A 20872-nucleotide genomic window follows, 5' to 3' on the forward strand; every position below is an offset into this window, starting at 1 on the left:
TAGGCACCGCCGGGCTCCCTGCCTTTGACCTGGCCCTGGGGCCTCCTGCTCCGCCATCACCTGCGGCATGGAGGGGGTAGTGGGCTCCTGGCCGAGGCACGTGTCCGAGGGCGGTCTAGCCCACTCTCTTGGGCTGTGGCAGCTCTGCCTTGGCCCCTCGCCCTGTGTGTAGGGGTCAGGGGTGCTGGGCAGCCCGACCTGGGGCAGGCGGAGCAGGTTTCTTCAGCTCCTGGGTTAGTGCCAGCCAGGAACGCCAGTGTGGACACAGGCTCTCCTACCGGGAGGGCCCAGCCACTCATCACACGGTGGGAAGGGTGTGTGGGGGCAGCCAGCCAGGGTGGACGGGGGCACGCTGGAAGATGCCGAGCTCACACTGGCTGGGATCAGGCCAGGCGGTGGCTGAGAGCCCGGCCTGAGAGCGCTGTGAAGGGCCAGCCACGTCCCTGCCTCCCCAGGCTGGATTTACGCCACACTCACACCCGTGGATTGCCTGGCCTTCGCGGGACATTTCCTCCACAGCCTGAGTGTGGAGATGCAGATGAGGTAGGGGACGCCTGCCCTGGTCCCGCCAGCCGGGGTCCCTGCTGCCAGGCCAGTGCTGGCACCTCCCTGAGTTCTGGGCACACCGTAGCCTCTTCTGTGGTCCTGCCAGGGCCCCTGGGTGCTGGGGTGGCCCTTGGAGGGTGTAGGGTGAACTGAAAGGCCTCTCCCTGGGCACTGGCCCATGGGGCTCGCCCTCACGCAGGGCACTCATTGCTGATGTGGTCCCCTGTTCCACCCTGCCATGCAGGGGAGGCCAGAGTGTGGCCTTGGTGTGGCCTTATCGTGGCTGTGACGTGGGCTCACCCTTAGTGTCACCTGCTCAGAGTCTCGTGCCCTGGACAATTCTTTGCTGTGGTTTCCAGAGCGTACGAAGTGGAAAGGAGGTTGAAACTGGGCAGCCTGACTCAGTTTCCCAACTTTGAAACTGCCTGCTGGTACATGGGGAAGCACCTGCTGGAGGCATTCAAAGGTACGGGTGTACAGGTTGGCGTTTCTAACTGTGGCTCTGGGTGGCTGGTTTGCATGTGGAGCTCGGGGACGTGGGGGCCAGACCATGGGGCGAGCTGAGCCCCGCTGTGCAGTGTGAGGCTGGATGGCGCCCCGTGGGGCTGTCGATGTTTCAGAAAGAACACTGGGATGTGTGTTCCCAGGCCCGGCTCACGTCACTGCTGGTGGGACTCATTCAGGACGTCAAGAGGCCTGGGGGTCCACCTGGCTCTGGGCTACCAGCTGAGGGACCCCTGCGGCATCCCTGCCATCCTGGGCTTGGGCGCGTGCCGGGATCCCTGGGGAGTCTTGTGGGAAGGGGTGGGCTCTTTGGGTCCCTGCCGTCCATGGACAGACAGGCGGCCGCCCTCCACCCCAGGCCTTCAGGGTCAGTGCGGCTCCCAGCAGCCGGGCTGCATTCCCACCGGAGCCCTTTGTAGCCTGGCTCTGGTTTGACATGGGAAAGCTAGAGAGATGGGCCTTGACCTCGGCTGGTCGGGTTCAGTGAAATTTGTCCATCCCCAAAGTCAGATCCCTGAGCTTCACCCCGGCAGAGGGAGTACCTGGGAGGGAGCCCCTGGGGGCTGGCCTGGGGGCTCCTGGCAGGGAGGTGGGGTGGGGGCAGTGTAGGCAGAGCCATACCCTGGGGTTGGCCTGATGGGGTGACTGCCGAGCAGCCGGGTCCGCCCCTGCATCGGGGGCCCAGAGTAGGCAGCCGGCCTCTGCAGCGAGCTCCCCGCCAGAAGGGGGGCACTCTGTCCCTTTTCTGCGGGGCTCCCCCAGCCCCAAGGGCGTGCCAGAGGCCATGCTTGTCCCTGTGGCCACAGGGGAGTCCCCGCTACCACAGCTGTGCAGAGGCCACGTGAGGTGTGGGTGCACCTGTGGCCCCTCACTCGGGTGGCCTGGAGGACAAGCAGAGAGGGAGCTGGGCTGCCTGCTGAAGGCCCTGGTGGGTGGGCGGTGCGGGGGCCGGTCCTGACCCTCACAGGGCATCTCGGACAGGTCCCCCGAGGTTCCAAGAGGGACCGTTGGCAGTTGGGCAGGTGGCAGTGGGTGGAGGTCCAGCCCTGGCCCCGCCCACCACGCGAGGCCGCCCCGAAGGCGGCGCACACTCCCCTGACCCAATCCCTCTACCTCCCGCCAGGTTCTCACAAGTCTGGGAAGCAGCTGCCCCCTCATTTAGTCCAAGGAGCTAAAATTCTCAATGGTGCTTTTAGATCATGGACGAAAAAGCAGGTAGGGAGGTGGGCCAGGTGTGTCCCTGAGCAGAGAGGAGCGTGGCTGGTGGGGAGCCCTCCCCCGTGCTGGCCTTTCCTTTGCTGTCTGTCCCCTGCCCACCTGTAGCGGGGGGGAGGTGCTGGAAGCAGTTCCCGGCCTGAGGGATGGGGGTTGGGGGTCCTGGAGAGTCGGTGGGAAGAGGGTGGGTGGTGGAGATGGCGCTGAGTGCATCCGAGGGCCGGGGCAGGGCTGCATTCGGGGCAGGAGATGGGAAGAGCCTCTTGGCCACCCTGGCCAGCCTAGGCATCAGCTCAGAAGTGATGTGGGCCTCCCTTTCCACCATGTCCCCCCATTGTGACCACCATAGCAACATGGCATTTTACCCCCAAGGTACCCCCAACAGTATGTCCAGTGCCCTCCATGGCCCCCCAGCAGCACTGCCCAGTGTCCCCCATAAACCCCCCAGCAGCATTATCCTGTCTCCCACGTGTCCCCCCAGCGGCACTGTCCAGTGCCCCCTATAAGCCCTCCAGTAGCACTGCCCTGTCCCCCCATGCCACCCCAGCAGCACTGCCCTGGGACTGACCCTCCCCACAAGGCCCCCTCAGCGGTACTCCCAGGGCTGTCCTACAGCCACATCTCTGGCCTCAAGGCCTGGAACCATATCTGGTGTCCCTCCCACCTCACCTCAGCCATGTGGGCAGAGGTAGCGGCCTTGTGCCTAGGAAGAAGGGATGGCCCACGTCCACTGCCCAGCTGGTAGTGGCCTCGGCACCTCATCCTCTCTGGGACTCTGTTACTCCCCCTGTGGAGAGGGGTGGTGGCAGAGCCCTCTTACAGGCTCACGTCTGGCTGCAGTGGGCTGACTCGTGCAGTGGGCTGACTCGTGCGGACCCCAGGCAGCCAGTCCCTGCCCGCGGCAGCGCTCGCCCCATGCCTGTCTGGGCTGCAGGGGGTCCTGGGTTGGTAGGCAGGAGATGACTTGGAGGAACAGTGTGGGTGAATCAGGATCCTTGGCGGTCGAGCCTGCTCAGGGACCCTGTGGGTGTGAAGGGGTGGGGCAGCGTGGCCTGGGCAGGTGGATGTCGGCACCCGGGCTGGGCAGCTGACCGCTGGCCCTGCATGTACTGCCCTTCAGGCTTTGGCGGAGCATGAGGACGAGCTCCCAGAGCACTTCAAACCTTCCCAGCTCATCAAAGACCTCGCCAAAGAGATCCGCCTCAGCGAGGTAGGACTGACCCGGGGGCCGCCAGCCCTGCCTGCTCTGGCCTCCCCACAGCTGCCTGCCAGGGATGGTCGTGTCTGAGATGGTTCTCCCCTGACCCTCTGAGGCAGGGTCCCTGGCACGATGGGGACCCTGAGGCACCTGTGGCTGCCTGTGGCCTCCTGGCTGGAGCTCCCCAAGTGGGTGGGGCGGGGTCTGGAGGGAGGACAATTCCAGCCGCTGGAGACTCTGCTTGTGTGAGCTGGCCTGCCCCCAGCCTCTCTGTGCTGCAGGTGGGACGGCAGTCCCCACCAAGGAGGTAGAGGGGTCAGGTGGCTAATGGCGTAGACGAATGGCACCGTGTCACACGGGTACTGTAGATGAGTGTGTCTACACCACACGGGTGGTGTAGACAGATGTGAGCGTGTCACACGGTGGTGTAGATGGGTGTGAGCGTGTCACACGGTGGTGTAGATGGGTGTGAGCGTGTCACACGGTGGTGTAGATGGGTGTGAGCGTGTCACACGGTGGTGTAGACGGGTGTGAGCGTGTCACACGGTGGTGTAGATGGGTGTGAGTGTGTTGCATGGATGCCGTAGGACAAATGTGTGTCACTGAATGGTGTAGACAGATATGAGCGTGTCACATGATGCTGTAGGATAGGTGTGAGCGTGTCCCATGGGTGGTGTAGACGGATGTGTTGTATGATGGTGTAGGCAGAGGTCCTTTCTGCTGGAGTGTCTCCCACAGCCTGGGCTGAGCCCTCCTGGCGGGAGGCGGTTGGCCACCTCTCCTTCTCCTTTCCCTAGAATGCCTCCAAGGCCGCCCGACCTGAAGTGACCCCAGCCATCTCCTCAGATAAGTCTGTTTTGGGGACCGGGAGAAAGAGGAGCCCCCATCCCCTATTGAGGCCAGCCCTCCTCGGTCCTTCCTGGAGAAAGTTTCCAAAAAAAAGACTCCCAAAACCATGAAGATGCCCAAGCCATCCAAAGCCCCCAAGCCCCCCAAGCCCCCCAAGTCCCCCAAACCACTGAAGCTCAAGGATGGGGGCAAGAAGAAAGGGAAGAAGTGCAGGGGGGCGGCCTCACCCACCATCCCCAACCTCGACCTGCTGGAGGCCCACACCAAGGAGGCGCTGACCAAGATCGAGCCTCCCAAGAAAGGCAAGGTGGGTGGCCTCACCCTCCTGCCTGGGGTCAGAGGGGCTGGCCGGTGGGATGGAGCTGGGTTGCTGTGTCCTGGTGCTAGAGGCTCGGGGTAGGTGGGCTGTGCCCCCGTGAGTTTGGTGCAGTGGGGAGTGAGTCTCACAGGGAAGGCAGTGGTGTCTGTGCTGGGACAGGGGACACTGCACAGGGTCACTTGGGGGGATGAGCTGGCTGAGTCCTCTCTGGGACCCAGGCATTGGCTGAGATCTGAAGGTGGGCCAGGTGCCCAGGGGAGGACAGTAGGGAGGCGGAAGGGGGATTGATGATGTGGGCAGTTACTTGAGGGGCCTGAGCCTTTACAGGCAGTGAGAGAGGTGGGCCTGGCCCTGGGACCTACCAGTGTGACCAGAGGCCCTTAGGTGTGGGCTTCAGGGACCATGAGCCCAAGACCAAGCCCCATTGAGTGATTTCCTGCTAGTGGGAGGTTGTTACCCACTTCTGGGTGGGGGCGAGGGGGTCAGCGACCACCAGGGCCAGCATCATAGGCTGCAGTGGGGCACATTGGTTTTCCCTTCCTCAAGGCAAAGAGGGTAGATGAATGAACAGATGGATGGATGGATGGCAGGAAGGGGGGAGAGAGAGAGGAAGGGATGGATGGTTGGGTGGGTGGATGGATGGTTGGGTGGGTGGTGGATGGTTGGGTGGGTGGATAGATGGTTGGGTGGGAGGATGGAGGATGGGTGGGATGGTAGGTGGGTGGGTGGGTGGATGGCGGATGGGTGGGCTGCTGCATGTGAGGAGTCACACTCCCACTGGGAGGCAGGGCTCTGTGCGTGTGGCTCTTGCTTTGCCCTGTAGCCTCGGGGATCCTTGACCCCTCCCATGTCTGCTGCTGGGTCATGACCGCTGTTTCCTAGGCCACAAAGAGTGTCCTGAGTGTGCCCAACAAGGAGGCAATCAGCTCGCAGAATGACGTGGAGAGGCTAGAAATCCGAGAGCAAACTAAGAGCAAGTCAGAAGCCAAGTGGAAGTACAAGGTGAGGTGTGTGTGTGTGTGTGTGCGGGTGTGTGTGGGTGTGTGTGGGTGTGTGGGCCTGCCCTCGGGGGGGCTGTGTTCTGTGAGAAGGGGGTATGCGGGCTGTGCGTGGGCCTGGTGGTATGAGTGGAGGTGTGTGTCCTCCTGTCCCTCTCGGAGTGGATGCACAGCCCTGCTTTGACTTCATACTCCCTGCAGCTGGACCGTGTCCTGCAGGCCCGGGCCTACAGAGAAGAGGGCTCTTGGATGATGTGGTCAGAGGGAGGAGGGTGGCCTGTCCCACACCTCTGCCCACTGGTTACCTGCGTGGGGCTCAAGGACGGTCCTGTGTTTGCTTTCCAGAACAGCAAGCCTGACTCCCTGCTGAAGATGGAGGAAGAGCAGAAGCTGGAGAAGTGTCCTCTGTCCGGGAGCAAGGACCCCAAGTTCTCGTTCTCCTTCAACAAGAGACTGCTGGGGTACGTGCATGCTCCTGCACACGTGCCCCTCCCCCATCACACACGCTCGCACACATCAGACACACGCCCTCCCGGAGGGCAACCCGGGCAAGGCCCCCCTTCTGAGCTGGCAGACCCTCTCCCTGCCTCCCAGGCTGAGAGCTCTGAAGGGTGCAGAGGGGCAGGGGGAGAGTGTGACTCCGAGGTGGCTGTTAGCTCAGTTGTCCTGGACTGGGAGAAAAGAGGTAGGGTGGGTCAGGGGCCTGGCCTTGGGGCCCAGAGGCCAGTGTGAACCCGGTCTTCTCAAATGTCCCTAAAATTATGGCTGAGGTGGGGGCTATGGAGGAAAGATTTGTGGGGCCTAGATTTGAGGGGCCTCTGGGGCCTGAGAAATCAAGAGGGCTTCCTGGAGGAGGTGGCATTGAGCTGAGAGGTGGAGCACCCAGCCTCAGGGGGTGTGTGTGTGGGAGTGGGCACATCTGTGTTCTAGACCGTGGAACTGGTGTGTGTCTGCTGATCAGCTTGGCAGGCCGGGCACCCCTCGCCCGCTGAGAACCCCCGACCGGCCGCGGTCCCTCATGCAGTTGCCTACTGAGTCTGAAGTCGGGGTGGGCGCCCCTCGGTGGGGAAGCAGCAAATCTCAGTGGAAATGGGGCCAGTGTTCTGCCGTGGGCTTCCGTTTCCTCACTGCAGCTGGTGGGGAAACGGGTCAGGGCAGCATCTGGGGAGCCTGGCACGATGGGCTGTTGTTCCTGAGATCTCTTGGCGTTGTGCCAGGGTTGCTCAGCGAGCAGGTGGGATGGGTCTGGTCTGAGGGCCCCATTGCCCTGACCTCATGGCCCTGAGCATGTTGCTGATTGGGCCGAAGCTCAGGTGCTGGGCCCCGGGACTTTGGAAACGGACGACGTGGCAGGGGACAGGACTCGAACTGTGTCACAGCTGGGTATGCTCTTGCTTCACCCACATCCCAGGGCTCCCTGCCGCCTGGGAGTGGGAACCGTCCCGTTGGGGGCTGACAGAGCCCTGCCCCGGCCCGCTGTCCCCGTTGCTGGGCACGGCTGGAGCCCTGTCTCACCCTGAGGGGGGCCCAGCTGAAGGATAGCGGAATTTGTTTTTCCAAAATAGCTCTGCAGGGAACCCCGGGAGTTGGTGCTGGCTCCATGTGAAGCCGAGCTGGTGCCGCACCCCAGGGTGGGGGGCCGTGAGGAGCACGCCCTCAGACAGCCTGAGGAAGGGCCGGGCACGCACCGCGTGGGCCATGCGCCGTCCTCACTGGAGCCACGGGTCTGGGACGGGGCCGCACGTGTGTGGCCAGCTGCTGGTCCTCTGAGACCCAGGCTGGAGCACGGGGGGCACTGAACGACCTGCTCGTGCCGTCCCAGCTCCAAGGCCCTCAAGCCGCAGCCCAGCCCCGGCGTGTTTGGGGCCGTGCAGAGCTTCAAGGAGGACAAGCCCCAGCCGGTGCGGGATGAGTACGAGTATGTGTCGGACGATGGGGAGCTCAAGATCGACGAGTTTCCCATCAGGAGGAAGAGGAACGCCCCCAAGAGAGATTTGTCTTGTGAGTGAGGGCGTGAGGGTGGGGAGCGGGCCGTCCTCCCGAGGCCTCTGCCAGACGCACGGGTGCTGTGCTTTCAGTCTTGCTGGATGGGAAGGAGCCGCTGCCCACGCCTGCTACGAAGCCGAAGCTGGACGCGGCACTCTACAAGGTGAGCGTGTCCGTGCCGGGCCCGGGAGGCGGAGCCAAGTGTCCATCCCTGTGTTGGGTGGTCTTGCCACGCACTGGGACGTGGCTGACGGCTTTGCGTGTGAGCTGCAAAAGGGGTCATCTTCTGCCCTGTCTCGGGCGTTTTCGTGGGGAGGGTGGCCTGGGTTCTGGCTGCGGGCCCCACAGAGGAGGGATGGAGACAGGGCATGCGGAGCTCTGCGGGTCTCGGTGAGTGGCCACCCCACTGTGAAGAGAAGGAATGGGGGGCATGCAGGGCCAGGCCTTGCCCTGTGCTGTGGGGGCTGAAGTTAGGTCACCTCCAACCCAGGGCACGGAGGCTGTTTCCAAGGAGGCCAGGGTCCCCACAGAGCCACCAGCTGGGGGCTAACTGGGGTCCCTGAGTGTGAGCGTGAGCGCCCCCCTGCTCCCTGCCCAGCCCCACAGCTCCTCTCATATCTGTAGTCAGGAGTGGGGCTCACTGGGAAACAGGGCAGGGCGTGAAGGCAGCTCCGTCCTCTGGGGCAGGCCTGCGGTCCCGGCGGAAAGCTCCGGCGCCCAGCCCCACCCGCGGTGCTCATTACACGGCCTGGCTCTTCACAGACTTTGAGAAACGTCATTTTCTGGCCAAAGGGGAACAGTAGCTCTTTCCCAAACTGCCTCTGACCTGTGGCTTGGTCCCCACAGCAGAGTGACGACTCTTCCGACGAGGGCTCGCTGCACATCGACACGGACACCAAGCCCGCCCGCAACGCCAAAGTGAAGAAGGAGGGCGTGGGCTCGGCGGCGGGCATCCTGGACCTGCTGCAGGCCAGCGAGGAGGTCGGAGCGCTTGAGTACAACCCCAACAGGTACGGAGGGGGCCTGGGCCACAGCCAGGGTGGGTGTGGTTGCTTGAGGCGGTTGGCACATCGGGGCTCCCTGGGCCCCCGTCCAGAGTAGGACCCCGCCCAAGCAGAGGTGGTGCCGGCGGGCCAGGGAGGCGAGTGGGGGCGAGTCCTGCTGGTCCTGAGGGTCTGCGGAGCTCCTGGACGCCCAGACAGGGAGGAGGCTGAGGAGCGGTGGGCCTGGGGCCGTGTGGGAGCCGTCTGAGCGGCTGCGTCACCTGGGGACTTTTGGAGGAGCCATGCTGCGAGGAGGGGCTGGATCTGCCAGGTTCCCAGATGACCACACCCAACTGGGGGCGCATGGGGACCAAGCCAGACTGTCCCTGAGCGCCGTGCGCGTCCAGGGAGCCTACTCTCTGCAGCCGTGAAGGCCCGGGTAGCAAGGTTCCTCCTGCCCAGGCCTCTGATTTGGGAGAAATGGATTGATCCCTCCACACTTTGTTGGGGGAAGGGCCTCAGCTCGTTTCTCTGGTGATGGTCCCAGTTGAAGTCTCTCTACATCCAGTCAAACTTTGTTTTTAAGCATTGTGGTCAGTTTTTTTTTCACATGGGATTTTCACAGGTACCACAGACAGATAACCAAGGGGTCAGGGCCTCCCCAGCAGGGGTGTGGGGGGGGGATCTCCGTCACCATGCGGGCTGGCACCCTGCTAATCCTCAGGACGGCAGCAGACTCCTGCGGCAGGACAGCTTGCTCCAGGCCGCGCTGCCGGGAAGCGGCCCAGGTGGGACCAGGAACCCCTGCCTGCCTGATGATGGAACCGGGTGGAGGACCCCCCCGAAGGGCACCTGTGCTGGGCGTTGACATCCAGGCAGGGGTGACCTGCCCGAGGAAGGCGGGGCCCACGTGGCCTGCGCGGTGCTGGGTCCCCTCGACCTGCCTCCGAGACCGTGTTTCCAGAATGGAGGTCCCAGGGCTGCGTGAGCCCATGGGGAGGCCGCACACCCGGTGGGTGTCGAACCTGGGGGCCCGAAGAGGCGGATTAGGCCGTGCTTGGGAAGGGCTCCTGCAGATCAGATGGCTGTATCTTTTTTCAGGAACGTCTGTTCTGTGCGCTGTGCTGCGTTCAGACAGCCGAGGAGCGTTGTCCCCGGGGTGTGGCGTGGGGCCGGCCGCGTCAGCAGCCCTCTGGATGGGCTGCTCCTGCTCAGTGTTCAGTGCTTTCTGTCCACATGCAGACGTGGGCCCGTCCCGGCACAGATGTGCGCTGGCAGGACTCTGGCCTTGGCCCCTTTGCTGGGAGGGGTCTGACCCCCGTTCCAGGAGGGCACTGCTGGCTCCGCAGCACCTTGGGGGTGCCTTTCTCCCCAGAGGGACTCTGACTAGCGGGCAGCTCCGCTAGCTGCTCGTGTCCAGAGCCCGGAGAGGCAGGGTCTCCGCCCCGTGAGCTGCGGGGGCAGGGCCGGTGCCGGGACTCCGCATGGAGCCGGGACACGGGCCCTGCGGCTTGGGCTCTGCGCCAGGGAGGAGGGCGGCTGGTGTGTGGGTGTGCTGCTCACGGCTCTGCAGACACACATGTGTGCCCCACGCACGTGTGCACTCACACCCGCCTGCACACGTGCACACGTGCCTGCCAGGCCCACCCCCTCTGCCGGCTGCAGGCAGTTCCTCTCCCCAGTCTCCCATTTGGAGAGCAGGTCAGTTTTTGATGGTCCATTTGCTCTGTTTTAAGTTTTCGCTGTTGGGAAAAAATAGCTGAAAAAATGGAGGGAAATATGTTAATTTCTTGAGGATGGTTTGCTGAGTGTTTACTGCTGGGGGTGAGAGGAGAGGATTTTGGTATGATAATTGGAGGATTAAGAGATTATTTTCCATGTGCGCTGGTTAGACTTTGCTCCTTGATTCGCCAGCCCCGTGTGGACAGACCGGCGGCCTGAGCCGCATGCAGCCCTGCACTCCACAGGCCTCCCTCTCGGGTGCAGCCAGGCTGGGCTGGGAACACGCGGGTTCCGGGGGTTGGGGGACGCTCGCAGTGGGTGTTCTGGCCCCCTGCCCTGCTGTCCCTGCGGGAAGCCTGGTGTCTGCTCCGCCTTGAGGCTGGGTGAGGAGGCCCAGACCTCCAGGGCAGGGCGGGATGGGGCCACATCCGTGCCTGAGGGCCGGGTGTAGCGGGTGCTGGGCCAGCTGCGGGCTCCTATGCAGGTCTGTGGTCTGGTGCAGCAGTGATACGCCATGTGCTCCTGGTCGGACCTGGACAGCCCTTTGCCCGCACAGCGTGGACGGGGCTGGCAGCATCACAGGTGGGGCACAGGAGCCAGGAGCTCCTGACCAGACTTGATTTTCTCACTGTTTTGGCTTTGGAACTGCAGTCCTATTTGGTTCCAGCAGAAACCAGAACAGTGTGGTCCGGTGTGTCTGGAACAGGGCCCAGGGACGTGGTATTTGTGGAGGGCTGCCTGTGGGAGGAGGACAGAGTCCCTGGCCTGGAGCCCAGCAGTGACCGGCACTACAGTGTCTGCCCAAGCTTGCTTCACTGGGCCCCCAGGACCTGCAGGGACGTTCTGTGTCTGTGCTCCCGGGGGCCAACTCCATCTCCCCCAACCCTCCAGCCCCAGGCTTGGGAAGCTCTCATTTCTGTGTGGGGACACATGGCCCCTTTTCATTTTAACGGTCTTACTAAATGTGCTTCAAACACTTGGAGGTGGGATTGGGAGTGGGGGTGGGGAGGGGTGGCGTGAGATGCAAACAATGCAGATGATGGAGAACCCCCCAGAAGGGCCTGCATGGACTGACACTTTGGGTGCTGCTTTGGGGTCACGGTAGCCCTGTGGGTGGGTCCATCCTCTGGGGGCTCACGGGGCAGGCAGGAGGGGGCCTGGAGCTCAGACATCAGGGTGGGACCCTGTGGTTGCTCCCTGGGCCTTCTGTGTCTGTGATGGGGAGGAGGGCTAAGCTGGCCTATGGGTCCCCCTCGCCATTCCTGGCTCCTGGTCCTGTCTCCTGGGGGTCCATGGAGTGGAGGGAGGGTCTGCTCAGAGTACCCGATGCAGTGGTTGGCTGGGGGCCCTGCAGGCCAGGGTGGGCTGTCCTGTCTCCTATGGCCCAAAGCCTGGAGTGATGGGCAAGGACGAGGGCCAGAAACGGCTCCTGAGGGGAGATGACTGCTGGGCCACGGCCACTGGGAGCTTCCTGGGCTGGTAGCTGAGGAGGTCCCGTGAGGAGGCCCAGCAGGATCCCATGGAAGGGTCCGCAGGGATGAGGAGGAAAGCAAAGTTTCTGGAGGAGTCCAGGCCTGGGCTTTGAGAGCTCTCCCCATCCAGCTGTGTCCAGGACCCTGCTGTGCACGGGGTGGCGGGCAGTGGCAGGGGAGCCCTGCCCACCCTCCCGGAGCCCAGACCAGCAGAGAACACGGTGCCAGGTAGTGGCATAGCCTCACTGGGTATCTCGGAAGCCAAAGCAGGTCCTGGAGGGAGGGGAGCTGGTGCAGCTGGGAGGAGGTGCTGGGGGGTAGGTGTGGGGCAGGCAAAGAAGGCGTGGCAGGGCACTGAGGGCAGCAGTGCCTAGAGCTGGAGGGCAGCGGATGCTGGGGTCAGGTTGGCAGGAGGTGGCATTGGCAAAGCTGGGCCCCCGTGGGGGTGGCTGAGAGGAGCTGAGCTGGGGCTGATCTGACGTGTGGCCATCAGGTAAAGAACAGGTGGGAGGGAGCAGTTGTGATCAGAGACAGGAACAGGCACCCCTCTCTCTCTGCCCACTTCCTCTCTCTCACTTCTCCCTGTGTCCCCTCTCCACGCCCTTCTCTGTCCCTGTAGAGTGTGGGGGTGTTTCTAAGTGGGAGTCATCAGCTACCACCGTGCTGCACCCCATATTCTCTTCTGGCCACTGGGTGGGAGGGTGCATGGGCTGTGGACTGTGGGCCCTGGGCTGTGAGCTGAGTGCTGTGGGCCGTGGACTGAGTGCTGTGGGCTGTGGGCTGAGTGGCATGGGTTGTGGGCTGTAGGCTGAGTGCTGTGGGCCATGGGCTGAGTGCTATGGGTTGTGGGTCGTGGACTGAGTGCCATGGGCTGTGGGCTAAGTGCTGTGGGCTGAGTGCCATAGCCGTGGGCTGGGCCACGGGCTATAGGCTGTGGGCTGTAGGCTGGTGGCATGGGCCATGGGCTGTGGGCTGAGTGCTATGGGCCATGGGCCGTGGGCTGAGTGCCGTGGGCTGTGGGCTGAGTGCCATGGCCGTGGGCTGTGGGCTGGTGGCATGGGCCATGGGCCGTGGGCTGAGTGCCATGGCCGTGGGCTGGGCCATGGGCTATGGGCCGTGGGCTGTGGGCTTGTGGCACGGGCCGGGGGCCGTGGGCTGAGCGCTATGGGCCGTGGGCTGAGTGCCACGGGCTGTGGGCCGTGGGCTGAGTGCTGTGGGCCGTGGGCTGTGGGCCGTGGGCTGAGTGCCTGTCTCTCTGTGCCTCCAGCCAGCCCCCAGCCTCCCCCAGCACGCAGGAAGCCATTCAGGGAATGCTGTCCATGGCCAACCTGCAGGCCTCTGACTCCTGCCTGCAGACCACGTGGGGCGCCGGCCAGGCCAAGGGCAGCTCACTGACGGCCCACGGTGCCCGGAAGAACGGGGGGTGGCGGCAAGAGCGCGGGCAAGCGGCTGCTGAAGAGGGCGGCCAAGAGCAGCGTGGACCTGGATGATTATGAGGAAGAGCAGGACCACCTGGACGCCTGCTTCAAGGACTCGGACTACGGTGAGCCCGTGGCGGGCGCGGGCGGGCACGGGCCTGCCGCCGGGGAGGGACCTCTCTGCGGTGCTGCTGGGGCTCGTCCCCATGCGCGGACCTTGGCCCTTTTTTAGGAGATAGGAAAGTCAGCTCTCAGAAGCGTGTAACTCAGCGGAGGGCACGCCATTGTCACCACTCAGAAGAACACCCTCCCTGACCCCGGCCCCCGCGTCTCCCTGTCTGCCTGCGTCGTGTCCTGGGTGCAGGCCGTCCTTCAGGGACTCTTCCCGGCACGTTCATGCTGCAGCTGGAGTCGGGCCGGCCGCCACACGTGCTTGCCGTCAGCTGCTCGCAGACGCCTGGTGGCTTTCTGCTCTTGGCAACTGTGGACGCTGCTGCTGTGAACGTTGGTGCGGGGGTTTTGTGTGGCCGTGGCCGTGGTGCCCTCAGGCATGGGCCTGGGAGGGGGCGTTGCTGAGGGTCGATACCTGTCTTGCCTTCTGAGGACCGGCGCAGCCATCCCCCGTGTGGCCATACACTCACAGACACGTTGAGACCCCATCCACCCTGTCTGTCTCTGAGTGGCCCACATCTGAGGAGGGCGGAGCAGGGACCCTGAGGGCATGACCCCTCACCCCCCACCACAGCCCTCTCGGCTCCAGGCCACTCTGGGGGAGGGGCTCAGGAATGCGCACCCGCCTGAACACGTTGGCCCGCCCCTCAGTGATGTGTAGGATGCCCCAGGGCTGGGATGTGCTGGCCCTGGGGGTGCAGGGTCTGCCTTCAGTCCATGGGCCCCAAGCTCACACTCCTGCCCCTAGAGAGCCCTCCCAAAGGGAGGCTGGCCCAACCTCATCTGTTGGACAGACAGACTGACAGTGGGGAGTGCCTTTTCTGGGCTCCCTTGGGGGGCAGGGCGGGCCCTGGATGGAAGGACACAGCGGTAGTGGGGGCACCTGGGAGTCACCCAGGGCTCCTGGGCGGGGCTCCCTTCTCGGGAGACTCGCTGGGGTGGCAGCCTCCAGTGGACATGGGATGTTTTCTTCTCTGACAGCAGCAGAGGAAGGGGCATTCCGGGAGGCACGGTGGACACTGCAGCCAGACTGGGGCAGTGCCCACAGGGGCTGCCGGGGCCTCTTGTCTGTCCAGTCCCTGCCCTCCCTGGGTCTCAGGGGGCCCTGAGCCAGGTGGTTCAGGGGCTGCCTGCACCCGTGCGTGTGGTAGCAGTGCTGGGAGGGACAGCGGCTCACAAGGTCTGCTGGCTTCCGAAAGCCCCCGTCTCCCCGTGGCACCACTGGCTCAGGCCTTTCTCCCCCTCCCCTCCTAGTTTACCCCTCCCTGGAGTCTGACGAGGACAGTCCGGTCTTCAAGTCCCGGTCCAAGCGGAGGAAAGGCTCTGACGACGCTCCCTACAGCCCCACAGGTAGTGCCAGGAGCTGGCCAGTGCGTCCCCGGCCCGTCCTTCTGGCTTGAAGGCTGCAGGCGCCCTGGCTCTGAGGGGCACTGGGGGGGCTGGCTGCCTGTGGGAGCCTAACTGGGGCTGCACTTTTCCCCCCAAAGGCACCCCAGCTCCTGCGAGTGGGGTGGGCAGTGGGGGGCTCCCTGCGGGGTCTGGCCCTCACCTAGTTTGTCGTGAATGAGCAGCCCTAGGAAGGCCATCTTTGCACATGGCTGGGTCATGGCAGCCCGTGGGGTGGGGGTCTTGTCCACTTTCTCCTGTCTTGCTGGCATGGGGGTCCTTCACATCGGGGCTCATGCTGACTCTCCCTGAGTTGTGAAGTGTCCTGAGACTCAGGGACAGATGGGGGCAGGGCTGAGGGGCCGGGGTGGGGAGTGGGTGTCCAGGGGCTGAGGGGCCGGGGTGGGGAGTGGGTGTCCAGGGCTGAGGGGCCGGGGTGGGGAGTGGGTGTCCAGGGCTGAGGGGCCGGGGTGGGGAGTGGGTGTCCAGGGGCTGAGGGGCCGGGGTGGGGAGTGGGTGTCCAGGGGCTGGGCAGCCGCTCGAGGCAGGCTGATGCTCTCTCCTGCAGCACGGGTCGGCCCGTCGGTGCCAAGGCAGGACAGGCCTGTGCGCGAGGGCACCAGGGTGGCCTCCATTGAGACTGGGCTGGCAGCTGCTGCAGCCAAGCTGTCCCAGCAGGTGAGGAGGGGCCCTGCCTGGGCTCTGGCTCCCCACATGCCCAGCCCACCCAGGTTGCGAGCTGTCACAGGCTTGGGGACACCCCCTGGGAGTGGGGAGCTGGGGAGGTGGGAGCTGGCAGCGCGTCTCCTGGTAGGTCAGAGGTGGTGGGGGTGATGGGGGAGGGGACGTGTCCCCTGTGGCTGAGTGCTGGGGCCACGTCCCCTCACGCAGGGGGCATGCCGGTCCCCCGCACAGTCCCAGCGCTGCTCAGGGGTTCATGGTGAATGGGTGTGGGGCTTGGGCGCGGGCCCAGCCCTTTCTGCTGCTGGGGGCCAGCTCTTCAGCGTCTGAAGCCGGCCCATACGCTTTGTTCAAAGGAGGAGCAGAAGAGCAGGAAGAAAAAGAACACGAAAAGGAAGCTGGCTCCCAATACTCCCTCCCCCTCCGCCTCCGCCTCGGCCTCCGCCTCCGCCAGCACCACCTCGGCCTCCACCACCTCGGCCTCCACCACCTCGGCCTCCACCACCTCGGCCTCCACCACCCCGGCGTCCACCACCCCGGCCTCCACCAGCACAGCCAGCAGCCAGGCCTCACAGGAGGGCAGCTCACCCGAGCCCCCGCCTGAGGCACACAGCAGCAGCCTGGCGGACCACGAGTATACCGCGGCCGGAACCTTTGCAGGGGCCCAGGCTGGCCGTGCCTCCCAGCCCATGGCCCCTGGGGTCTTCCTCACACAGAGGCGGCCTTCTGCGTCATCCCCCAACAACACTGCTGCCAAAGGTACCGTGCCCGCGTGCCCCAGCAGCCCTGCTCTGACTCTACCCTAGGTGACTGCAGGCCTCCTTCCTCTGTCCCACTGTGGCCCTGTGTCTGTAGCTACGGTCACTCACAGGGTGGAGGCTGGGCCGTTGCCTTGACTTTGGGGCCTGGCTTGGACTCGAGGTGTGGTCAGCAGTTTGCTGAGGGTTCTCTGGGAGGGGCTGGAGGGGATCCAGGCTCCCCCGGGCGATTTGGCGGTGGGACTGCCGACTAGGTCCCTTGGATCCCCACTGTCACCCCCAGGCCCCCGATCTGCCTGTACCCTGGCCAGGAGGCCCAGCCGGCTGTGGACACAAGGAGCGTGGCTCCTGCTGCCAGGAGGTGGGATGGGCCTCACTCTGGAGTACTGCTGTCCCCCATTCTTGTCACCACAGCCTCTAAGCAGGGCACTTTGTTGGCCCCTGGTGGTTTTGCAGGGTCTGGAGCACCCGGGGCTCAGGTCCAACAGGCCCATCTTCCAGAGAGGATGGGGGCTCAAGGAGGGGCTCCTCTGGCCTCTTGCTCACCTGGCATTTTCCTGTCTCCTCCTCTGCCTGCAGGAAAACGTACAAAGAAGGGCATGGCCACCGCCAAGCAGAGGCTTGGGAAAATTTTGAAAATTCATCGGAACGGAAAACTGCTCCTTTAAAGTTTGGAAAGCCAGGATCCTTCCGCTCCGCTCAGGACCCCCGGAGCCCCGCTAAAACATCAGCCCCCAGGAGGGTGGCCACGCTGCCTCACCCCGGGGAGGGCCTGGCCCCCTCCCGGCCACCACTCCCCCCATACGAGCATCTGTTGCTTCAGCAGGCGGAGCTCATCGATGTGGACAGACGTCCTTTCTCAAGTTGCTTAGAGTGACCAGTTCCCGAAACTCGGCCCTGCCCGTTTGAGGACCATTCCAGTTTCAGGAGAGCCTCTGGGCACCCCTGAGTGTGGGTGTGATTGCAGGGCTTCTGCAGCTCTGCTGGGAGCACGAGTCCTTTGAGGAAGAAGGAGTGAGCCAATGCTCACCAGGCCCAGAGTCTGAGCTGGCCACAGGCTGGTAGCCTCCAGAGGCTTAAAAAAGGCAAAGAACACTAGAGAGGAAGAGGAGAAGAAAGTGGGGACTTCTGTGCCCCCCTGCTCTTCCCGAGTGATTCTCAGACAGTCCAGAGAGCGTGCAGCCGGGCCAGGAGAGGGGCCTCTGTGCTCCCCGGCCGGTGGGTGGCGGGCCGGATGGTGGGTGTCGTGCCCCAAACGGCTGGGGCCTTTCTCGGGATGCTGGGGCCGGCAGCAGGGTCAGTGTGCTAGTGGATGGGGGTGCCGTTATGGGGTCCCCCCCGGAAGGGTCGGGCCCAGCCACGACATGGGGCCTAGGGGCCCGGGCTAAGCCATGAGGGTGGGCCCCGTGCTGCCCAACCGGCTACACTCCGAGAAGCACTTCTCAGCTGAGGCACCCCACCTGGAGGGGCGGATGGCGGCGGGGTGGCCCGAGGACACGGGGCCCGGCACGTCTGTCTTGTCATCTGTCCGTGTTTGGTGTCGAGTCCCTGGGTGGACCCCGGACCGAACGTCCGCCCGTCGACATGGAGGGGCTGGAGTTGTTTCTCAGGCAATCCTGTATTTTAATTTTAGATGTTCTCCTGAAGCATATTTTTCATAGAATGTAGCGTGTAAATAGCTTTTTAAATAACTTCTTTTTTATAAGAGTAAAAGTATCTTTAGGAATTTCTTTCTAGAGGGTCCGTCATTAACATTTATACGAGTTTTTTGCCGAGTATGACGAACACTTGGGTTTGCCTTCCTTCTTTCTGTTTACTGTCCCTGTTGGTGTTACTTTTTTCTTTTAGGAACTAAGGTATTGCCTGAAAAACAAGTGGTGTCTGTGGAGCCTTCTGTCTGTCTTTGCAGCAGCAAACCGTGCGCGCCAGACCCGCTCCAACGCGGCGGGAGAGGGCTCTTCGACTCGGACACCAGCTCTTTCTTTCCTTCTCGTTGGCGAAGGGGGTGGGGATGCGGTTATTTTACTTAGCACCTTGTGGAGTGTTTCTGTGTTTTGTGATGCTGTAATTTATTAATGTTTGTAGCTTTTTATATTTGTACATTTCTTATGAGCTTTGTTTATACGCCTGTCCCTGGGCGCTGTGTCCGCGAGGCCCGGCCCCGAGGCTGGCGGGCGAGCTCGCCGGGCGCCGGCTGCGCCCACTGTGCCGTCCTGGCGTCCGCGAAGCTTCCTTTCCCGTCCTTGTTGAACATTTATATAATCTAACCCGGCCATCAAGCTGTTCTCTCTCTCTCTTTTGTTTTTTAAAGTTTATTATTATTATTATTTGGCAACATGTACATTTCTAACAAAGTTTACTGTGGCTATTAAAGTGTTTTATTTCCCAATTCATATTACTCTTGTATCGAGTCCATGAGGTCTAAGGCAGCTTAGATCAAAGTTTTAAAAGAGTAAAAATATTTCAGGTTTTGTACAGAACCATGTCTGTGTCATTCCTGCTCTCCTGCCAGCGTCTGCCCCCACGGTGGGGGGTGGCGGGAGGGAGCCCCGGGGCTGGGGCGCAGGCCCAGGCTGGGCGGCCAGCATTCTCCTCGGGAAGCGGGCACCGCCCTGCACCCCAAAGCCGCAGCACCCCAGGCCAGCCTGCAGGAGCGGCCAGAAGAGCGCGTGGGGGCAGGCAGCCTTCAGAGGCCCTACAGCCACAGCCCTGAGCACCCTCAGGGGCCTCCGGAACCACCTCGAGCTCACAGTTCACAGGTGTGCGGTTTCGCTGAGTCCCAGCAGGCGCGGAGCCGGCACCCAGAATCTCAGTCTAAATCACAGCCAGCGAAGGTAAGCAGGAGTCCCGCAGGTGCACCGTGGGGGGCAGGTGAGGGTGGAGGATTAGGGCAACAGGAGAAAGACCAGCTGGCTGCCGCAGGAGAGCGGCCCACGCTGGTGCCCTGCTGAGCATCCCTGCTGCAGGCTGGGCCTGTGTGGGGCCTGGAGTCGTGAGGGTGGGCGGTCCTCGTGCGCCCACTTCTCAGATGAGCTGTGGATGAGGGGGCTTGGCGGGGTCACGGTGTTTGCAGGTAGCCGAGCCAGCACTGTCAATGCTGCGAGTGAGCCTGGAAGCAGCCCCCACTGCTGGGAGCTGCACCAGGCCGCTGGTGACCACACAGCTGAGAGTGTCAGTGATGGTGTGTGTGTGGGGGGTATTCAAATGAGCTGCTGGTCTCGCAATTCATTACGTGTCACGTGTTACGAAGCATAGAAATGTAGCACCTGGTGCCCTCTTCGCTTCTGTCTGAGCTTTGGTTCCCTCCATCCTGCTGGGTGTCCGGGTAGACATCCCCTATCCCGCACTGCGGCTGAGCGCCTCCAGGACCTCAGCGGAGCTCAGGGTGGGTCAGGGTGGGGTCTCCAGGCACCCGTCCTCCTGCCTGGAAGGGGCTGCCCCTCTCTTGGGCATCTCAGACATCGCTGGGCTCTTGGATGTGGCATTCTTCCAGAGCACCTGACTGCCCAAGTCTCCTCTGCTGGTTCCCACACAATGTGGCCGTCTCTGCACACCCCGGGCCTGGGCACTCACCCTGCTTGCAGCTGCCTCATCCCAGCCCAGATCCAGCCAGAATCTGCCCCAGGGCCCCATCACCCACAGCCACCGGGTGCCTGCGCCCGCATCCTGGAGTCTGGGCCATCTGGCTGCTCCTGGGTCCCCCACCTTTGTGCGGCTGTCGGGACTGGACCTTCAGAGGTTGTCTGGGATCTGGGGGCTGAGGACCGGGCTCCAGTGAGGCTCCCAGGGGCCACCCAGCATCCCCTGGGCCCCAGGCCCTGTCCTAGGCTGCACCTGGGCAACCCTGGTGTTGGGTGCCTGGGCCAGGCCCTGTGCCCGCCGTCACCCAGGCCCCAGTGGCCTGTGTGAGGTGTCCCTACGGGGTCCCTGCCTGGGCGTGTCCAAGCACAGACCCAGGACCTGCGCCTCTGGGTGTGCTGGTGCGGTGCGGCTGGGGCCCGGTGCTGCCGTGGCCTACTGGGGTCTTCTCCCTTCTCCGTGGGAGGCCAAAAGCCGCAGGCAATGAAGTGGGAAGGGGGTGCTGACTGAGCTCCCCGCACAGCCTGCAGGCCGGCCCCTCACGCGACGGCCAACCCTCCTCGACCCTCCTCACAGGGCAGGCTGGAGAGGCAGCTCTGGCGGCCCGACCAGCCGATCCACGCGGCCCCTAGGGCCGCCGTTCAGTCCATTCTTGCAGAGGGCCCGGCGCTCTGGCCACGACGCTTCCCTCCTCCGCGGTTTCCTGCCGGCGTCCGGGGCTTCCTCACGCCGCCGCACAGCGCCCGGCACGCAGGCTCCAAGTCGGAGGCCCAGACCAGGCCCGTGGCGCGCACACGGCAGGCCCGTGGCGCGCACGGCCACGCGGTGGGGCGCTCCCTCCCCCTCCAGAGCCCCGCCCGGCGCTCGCGCTCACGACGTCCTGACGCAAGGCCCCGCTCGCGTCTCCAGCGGCCTGGCGGCAGCGCCGGCTACACAGCCATGACCGGAGCACCGGCCGGGAGCCGCAGGAGGCCAGCGCTGGCCCCCGAGTCCCCGCCCTAAGCAGGGCCGCCCGACCGCCGCGGACCGCGCAAGAGCAAGCGCGAAGTTGCCCGTCAGCCCTCTTTGGGGGTTTGTTCCTGCCGGG

At 63.8% G+C, this 20872-nt stretch overlaps 1 protein-coding gene across 1 annotated transcript in view; it reads left to right on the forward strand.

Annotated features, from left to right (window-relative positions):
- The window catches only part of PHF2 (PHD finger protein 2), a 69927-nt gene extending 51241 nt beyond the window's left edge, over positions 1-18686 (forward strand). The window contains 17 exon segments of the mRNA XM_048218362.2: positions 456-543; positions 906-1012; positions 2174-2265; positions 3386-3475; positions 4261-4309; positions 4312-4619; positions 5514-5633; positions 5975-6090; positions 7452-7630; positions 7708-7778; positions 8465-8625; positions 13060-13209; positions 13211-13335; positions 14636-14731; positions 15336-15445; positions 15805-16207; positions 16786-18686. Coding sequence (XP_048074319.2) covers positions 456-543; positions 906-1012; positions 2174-2265; positions 3386-3475; positions 4261-4309; positions 4312-4619; positions 5514-5633; positions 5975-6090; positions 7452-7630; positions 7708-7778; positions 8465-8625; positions 13060-13209; positions 13211-13335; positions 14636-14731; positions 15336-15445; positions 15805-16207; positions 16786-16874 — 2354 coding nt within the window. The 3' untranslated portion in view covers positions 16875-18686.
- Positions 18687-20872: the final 2186 nt, after the last annotated feature.

The sequence above is a fragment of the Ursus arctos genome, unplaced genomic scaffold (assembly GCF_023065955.2).
Source record: "Ursus arctos isolate Adak ecotype North America unplaced genomic scaffold, UrsArc2.0 scaffold_33, whole genome shotgun sequence".
Classification (NCBI taxonomy): Eukaryota; Metazoa; Chordata; class Mammalia; order Carnivora; family Ursidae; genus Ursus; species Ursus arctos.